This window comes from Symphodus melops (assembly GCF_947650265.1).
Source record: "Symphodus melops genome assembly, chromosome: 6".
Classification (NCBI taxonomy): domain Eukaryota; kingdom Metazoa; phylum Chordata; class Actinopteri; order Labriformes; family Labridae; genus Symphodus; species Symphodus melops.
Window position 1 is genome coordinate 12,083,672 of NC_136696.1, and position 7,684 is coordinate 12,091,355.

General features: G+C 40.9%; 1 protein-coding gene across 4 annotated transcripts in view; it reads left to right on the plus strand.

The window, feature by feature from the left end:
• rassf7a (Ras association domain family member 7a) overlaps positions 1 to 5,157 on the plus strand; it is a 30,901-nt gene extending 25,744 nt beyond the window's left edge. For all 4 annotated transcript variants that reach the window (XM_079347011.1, XM_079347010.1, XM_079347012.1 and 1 more), the window contains exons 4-6: positions 1,942 to 2,125; positions 2,353 to 2,460; positions 4,860 to 5,157. In XM_079347011.1, coding sequence (XP_079203137.1) covers positions 1,942 to 2,125; positions 2,353 to 2,460; positions 4,860 to 4,891 — 324 coding nt within the window. In that variant the 3' untranslated portion in view covers positions 4,892 to 5,157. The remainder of the gene's footprint in view (positions 1 to 1,941; positions 2,126 to 2,352; positions 2,461 to 4,859) is intronic.
• Positions 5,158 to 7,684: the final 2,527 nt, after the last annotated feature.

Sequence of the window (7,684 nt, forward strand, 5' to 3'; positions counted from 1 at the left end):
ATTCTGTATACTAATAACCTGCCTTGTATTAAATGTGTTATCGTCTGAATTTACAGTCTAGTTGAACTGGTTCGGCAGCTGTATGCATGTTTGGAACACGTGGTTACAAATGGTGTTTATATCACTTTGCCAGTATCTGCATATTCTTGTATATTCTGTGTATGCAAACAAAAGAGATTAAAGAGGATTGATATATGGAACAAAGGCCCCATTTTATTGGATCTACTGAGCCTCAACTTATCAGAGTTTATGATGTTATTGCTTGTTTGCAATGGGTGGTTGTCATAGAGGTTGCTATGTCCGTAGAAAAAAGAAAAAAAACCTAACCCAGTTTTAAATCAAAGTCAAGTTTTCTCATTACCCGAGACGCGAGTATCCACTTGGTTGATCTCTTTCAGAGTAGTTCCAGGCGGGGAAGTGAAGAAAATGAAATTCCTCTTTTATTGAACGATGGTAAAGGATGTTTTGTCAGAATGAAATAGAGTGTTTCCACGCCTTCATTAGCAAAGACCATCCCGACTTGTGTCTCTTTGCCTGTTTCTGCTCTGAGGAATAAATAGAAAACTGGCTGCAAAACTAATTAACAGTAACAATAAGCTCATTGGAGTCATCAGTCACTTTAACCCGTGGGGACGTGCGAGGCTCTGGGGGTGAACTCAACAGATTTAGTGCCCGATTGATGGAACAGAGAAGGGCTGTGTCAATCTTGAATTTATTCAGTGAGCAACCTGCTGCAGAGGGTTGATGGTTTTTTTTTCCATGCATCGTGGTAAAAAGGGTTCTACCATGTCAAAACATGTATCCAACAGTTATTCAAGAGTTGACAATAAAAATAACCACAGAGGCATTTTACCACACAGGCAGAAACAAGAAGCTTATATTCCAAGACGCGACATGTTAGCACTGGTAACATAATACAGCTATATAATAAAGCTCGATTATATATAGTGATGTAAAGGTGTGAATGTCTGGCAGTGTCAGTCAACTGTCGTGTCCGCCTGCCGATTGTTTCAAGTGTTGGTGGAGATGAGCGCAGCGTTGCTGTCATTAAGCTAATTGAGGGATGACTTGCAGGTGTGAACTTCCTCAGCAGGCTGCCTCAGTCTAACATCAATTACACACACACACACACACACACACACACACACACTAACACACACACACACACACACACACACACACACACACACACACACACACACACACACACACACACACACACACAAGCTCAGGTTGTTGGACGCTAATGCATACTGGTGCTGCTTCATGTACTGAGTGCAGACACATTGATTTAGCACGAAGGGGATGGTCGATAACGACTGATTGACTGACCTGTTTGTGTGCACCACAGATTAATCCGTGGCCGCATAGGTGATGCTACTTTCTCGATGGAGGCTCTGTGAACTCCACACTTTGAATAATATAATTGTAGGCAGTCAATTTCGCCCCCCTTTGGCATCTGGTTAATGAAGAGAAATTTAGCATGCAGCCAGTAAATGAGAGCTGTTATGTAGCCATCTATATTTATGTCTCAAGCTGCTGGGATCTGATGGAATCTAAAAGATGCGTATGGGAATGACTTTGAGTTTGATGATTCATGGTACATGAATGGGTTTATGATGGCTGATGGCAGTCTCCATCAGTGACTTCAAACTGGACTTGTAGAGTCTGCTGCCCCCTTAAGGTGAAAAGATATATGGCAAGTACTAATGTCAAAACAAATAGCTGTCCTGCCTAAGTATATTCTGCGGTTGGTGCTATGATAGTACAGCTGATGAGAACTATATCTTCCTTGATCTGCTTTTTTAACGTGTCCTTCTTTCCTATGCTGCACCCACTTTTTGAAAGGTGAACAGAGTGACAGTGTTGAGTGAGTCAGCGCTGACTGATATAAGCTCTCCTTTTGTTTTCCTCTCCGATCCATGTTCTTTTCCGTCTCAGGCCAAACAGGAGGAGCTGGAGGAGTTGAATAAGGAGCTGAGGCAGTGTAACCTGCAGCAGTTTATACAACAGGCCGGTGTCCTGCCGGCACACTCAAACTCACGCACAGATCTTCAGGAGCAGCTGGAGCAGCTAGAACAGCTAGAACTGGCACATCTTCTGCAGGAGGGATACACTAATGGGGGTATGGAAAAGAAAACTTTCTGTACATGTGTGTTTGAAGATTTTAATGAAACATACAGAACAGATTCTAATTGAAGGTCCTCCTGACTCTGCTTCATCCAGACTAGACATGTATTTTTACTTTCCTATAGCTGGATTTAAAATTAAGTGTCAAACATAAGACGCTACTGCTTGTGACTTTTCCACTCAGGTAAAATTCATCCAATATATTTCTCTTTTCTCTGATAGGCCATAGTTTACTTCAAGTGGACTCCCCGCCTCGCCCCACTGCCAAACAGTTCCTGGGACATCCCCGAAACCTGCAAAACCCTCTAGTGTCCAGTCTCAACCCTGAGGGTGTGTATGTGTGAGACCCTGCTGCTTCCCCAAGTCCATCCTGCTCTCCTCCTCCTCCTCCTCCTCCTCCTCGCTGCCCCCCCTCCCCCCCCTGGTCCCAGAGCCTCTCGCCGCTAAACTCTCTACTCCAGCTTGATTGGGTTTTTAAAACTGCAGCTGCCATTTTCTGGTGTTGGGATAGTGGAAGCATCTGTTTTGGTGGAGGTCCCTTTCATCTACCGTTAGAAGCCGAAACTTCTCTTCTTTGTCTGTCCCTGAGTCCTCTGCTGATTCCTGTCCCAAACGTTTCAACAAATTGACTAAAACTTCCACATTCCTGCTTCTGTTTTCTCTCACATTCCCCGTTTGGTTTGATTCTCCAAATCCTTCTCTGATGTCTCTCCTTCCTGCCTTTCTCCTCTCCCACTGTTTGCTCCTGGACTAACAGTAGCTGCTTTTCTTTTACTTTCATGCATCTTGGATCTTGCTCTTAATCCTCCCCCCCGTATTACAGAGCGACCTCACTACCCTTGAGTCAACAATCGTGTACCGACAGCTGCTTCTCATCGTATCTCCATGTAACACATTGGTCGCACTTGGAATGACTGTAGCAGACATTCTGATTGTAGTGCTGTTTTTACACTGTGACATGGAAATATATGTGACCAATGTCATTTCAGTTTGCCTTTGATGTATGGATACTATTAATATGTGAGAGGGGGTGTGTGTGTATCTATACAATGCCTTGTACTTTGGTGACGCTTGACTTCCAAAGAGCAAGAGCCTTCATGGAGGGCTCTGCAAAATGTTTTGCACTGTCCCATTCTACTTCTGGGTGAAGCCTTGGTCCTTGTCTGCCTGCAGAGAAATGTATCTTGAAGTTATTGCATTAGTTTTGTCAAATAAAGTGAGATAAATGTTCTGGGGCTGAATTCATAATGATAAACAGTACAAAGTTATAAGAAAACTCTTCAAAGATTTCCCCTGTAAGTTAAGACTAGATTCTGGCAAAAAAGATACAAGTTATTCACAAAGCATCTTAGCCCTTAAGAGAACTTCTATGGTGCCAATTGTCAGAAGAGGCGGAAGAGTTTATCAAGCTGAGGAGAAAGTGGAGAAATATTGTCCAAACAATGGATGAAGAATATTCTTCTTGAATCGTAATGGGCTGAAATATGTATGCAGATATTTTCATCAATTTAGGACTTCCTTAAGTGCAAAGTAAAGCTTGCATGTTGAGTCCCTCTAAATGTGGTTTACTCCACAGGGGCATCAAATCATCAGTAGATGGCTCTTCACCTGCAGAGTTAACCAGCATGTGAAGAGAGTACTGCACAAGTGGGAAAGTGTGTTTTGGTTGACATTATAGTTTAAAAATGGATCGCAATTTATTCAACACAGATGTTCATTTTATGAAATACTGTTCATGACTAGACTCTGTGAATAGGCTAATTGATTTGACTGTCCTTCTTTGCCTATTAACACTCGGGAGAACATTGTTTGTTTTTGTCTCTCAACCAATCAGCTTTTGAAAGAAAGTGTCATACCTAGCCCTGGGGGGGGGGGGGGGGGCTACCGCGCCTCCTCGCCTCCTCGCTAAGACGAACATTGCTGTCCCTTCCTTTCTCACAGTTTCTTAGAGTTTCTCTGAGAAAAGAAGGGGACAACAACTTTTCTCAGAATCGCTCTGAGTACTTTCCTAAATCACTTTGAAGCTAGAGCTTCTCGCTAGAAAGTTTGAAGCAGAGTTAGGAGCTCTCTGGGAGTATTCTAAGGATGTTTGTGAATACGGATCTTTTTTGGTCAATGATGAAAGATACATTTCAGAAGTAGTGCCGCTGACGGGGCCAGGGTTTTGGTGAAGTCATTTTCTTTTCCTTTACTGAGTGGGATGCGTTTATTTTTCTTTTGCTGTCATCACACCTCGCATTGACCTGTCACAACTTGAATGTGCCTCAGTGTACTGTACTGTAGCTTACTTAAGGCCCTAAAAACAACATCAAGCTTGTGAGGGAGGCCACCGTCTTCTGTTCTTTGGACTGTTCAGTTCTCCACGAATGACCATCCAAACCATCTTAACCAATACTTACATAATCATAGCACTTAGCCTTTTATCATTTGTCTTGTGAGTTACGCTGACAGGTCAAAGTCAAGTGTGTTTGATTGTGCGTTCCTCCTACATTGTGGTTGTTGCCTTTTTGGGGTTATATAACTGCCTCCTGCGATTGAAACTACATGAAAAACAAACGTGCTTAAAACCTTTTCTGCTACTCTGACTTTAAATCTTTAGCCCTCTACAGGTAAATGATGAGTTTGTGTGAATATCTTGATTGATCCCAGTCTCTCTTGTCTTAGCTGAAGGAAAAGAACGTTTCCCAATCAAAGGGATCATCATCCCCAATTATTTTTGTGTCTTACAGTCCTGACATCCCGCGAGTCGTCATGGAGATAAAACATGGACCACATGGCCAAGGGAAACATGTTCACTGTTCTGTCACCGTCACCTCTTATTTAACCCTTCTCTTTGTAACTCATAATTTAATCTTCTACGATATATATAAAATGTATATACATAAGACAAATATATTTACAGAGTTTTGCTACTGTAAACACTGCAATATCTGTATGAAATGTAAAATAATTTAGAAACATTTGACTTAGAGCAATTATTACTATTACTATGTATTTAAATATAATAAAATTGTGTATTGTGTTTTAGATCATCTTTTGCTGAGTGGTTGCTTTTCTAAATAACTTGAGGAGGTGCAGCTCATCTGAAACTCTCTATGGTAAATAATTAACAAACCAGAGTACACTGTCTAAAAATGACTGTGCCATGAAGCTCCTATGTGAAATGCATAATGAATATATTATAGGCACTGAAATATGCATGCTCCTATCATGGTACAATGGATCCTGCCATGCTCATCCGTCATTCCTCTGCATTTTAACGCTGGTATTCACAGGTGGCTGGTTTTAAAGTTCACTGAGTACATCCTTGGGAGCAAAGGGAAATATGGCAGACATCCTGGCATCACAGCTGCTGCTATGGATGATGTAACACAGTAGATCTACAATACATGTGACCGTGCAGTCACAAGGGCACTAGATGTGTCAACATTTGAGAAGCACGACTGGAGATCGTCATAGGGGTTAATGTAACTGTTGGGTAGCTTTTGGTTTCTTTTGTATTTATGCTATAATGGATTCTTTCTCTCACCAGAAGAGGTCTGATTTAAAAAAAAAAAAAAAAAAGGAAAAAAAAAAGAAGTCTTTCAATCCATGTCTGTTTCTTTTTTTCTTAAACACATCCAACAAAAAGATGTTTTGTGACAACTTATCAAATATGATAAAATCCCCTTCACATGGTGGGAGAAAGAAAACGGTTGCACAACTATGGTCTCCTGCACAACACATTGCCATCCACGCCTTTCCTGTTTGTTTACTCTGAAAAGTAAATACGCTGGCTGTCACCCACTGGGTGACTTGATCTTTCCTTGTTCTCTGGCTAACCCCTGACTGAAACAATGCGGACTTCTATAAAAACTCTCAATCTGCGAAAAAAAAAAAAAAGGATAAAACTTCAAGAAAAAAAATATCTTTTGAATATACAGACGGATTGATATCAACAACTTTCTTAAAGCATCAAATATAAAAATAGTAAAAATGCACAAAAAATCATGCATTTTTACTATTTGCCAATACTGTGAACTTTTGACCCTTAAATTAGAATTATGAAAAACAACCACAGCCAATACAGATATTGCAATTAATTATGCAAAATTGGATTTTAGTGAGCAGATTTAGAGCTGTCTGGCTTGGCTGGAGTTAGATAAGCTCCAAATCCTTGTTTAGTTCCCACTGTCTGGACAAGCCGCTGCTTGGAGGAGTGTTGGCGCCAATCTGTGGACGTGGAGGACACTGCACAAACACATGAAGTCAAAACTGAAAGCATTTCTTTTGGAATTTCCCAGCTACTGCTTTCACGTTGAAAACAGATTTCACTACAATGTTACATTCAATGTAAGACCTTGTGATCCATTTTTCTCATGTGTTTATTACATTACTTGAGAAACTTTCTGATTTAACGTTTTATTTTTAGATGACCCCAGGCCAGTGTTGTTCATGTATTTTTTTCACATCCTACATGCAAAGTGAATAACTACAATTTGCTGAATGTTATATCGTAATGAAAATGAATGCAGTCTCATATAGGCTACAAATACTAACGATAAAGAGGATGATCCAGGAGCCCCGGGGGAATAACTTACCACATCCAAATCAGCTTTTGGAAGGTGTCAGATCAATAAAAAAGCAGTAATTTTGACAACTTGCTGAGGAAATCCTATCCGTGCGCACAGCAGAGAGCAGAGAGTGACCTCCTTCATGTGCTGGGCGAGAGTGAGCATCTGCACGTCCACATTATGATGATGAATGGGGCCACAAGTTAATGAGTCTGACATACTGCACTTATCTATTCCTCTGTGCCACAATGAGTCATTATGCACCGATGGGAATGAAACATCCCCACTCATACCAAGAAATGTATCGCACATTAAAACAGGAAGCAAAATACATGATGCCACAAATTTTGGGGGGAGAAACTTTACTTCCTATAGAGATACTTTAATACAAAACACATATGGTACATATTGTTAATTACACAAAATAGTCTTTTCTTCTTCTTCTTGAAACAGCATTTTTTTTTAAATGTATTATTAAATGTGTTAAATAAAGAATAAAAAAAACATTTAAAGTGTCTTTTAGTAACACTCTTGTTTTTCAGATTTTTTTTTTTTTTTTTTTGCTGGAGGGGCCATGGGAACTGGAGCCACTGGAGGGCTGGTCTTCTCAGATTTGGAACCAGCTATAGTATGATGATGATTATCATGTGAGATAAAACAGAAATCCAACACTCACCAATAGTCTTGACGGTAGACCGCATTAGAGAAGTCGCCTCTATAGGGAGAAATGCAATAGCTACTCGCCCTAAGTAAGTGGACAGTATGTGAACATATATTGAGAAGTATGGAGACCCACTGGCTGAGCAGTCATGTGGAGCAGGCCTGTCCCAGAAATGTGCACACGAGACATGTTCATGGAAAGCTTGGAGGTATAGGTGCCTGTCTGGTCCGGCTGTGGCTGGTCTTTCACGAGCCAAAAATACAAGATGAGAGGTTTTCCCAAAACCAGGTTAGCCGCTGTCACACGCACAGTGGAAATGGTAAGTGGCACAATGTGCGTT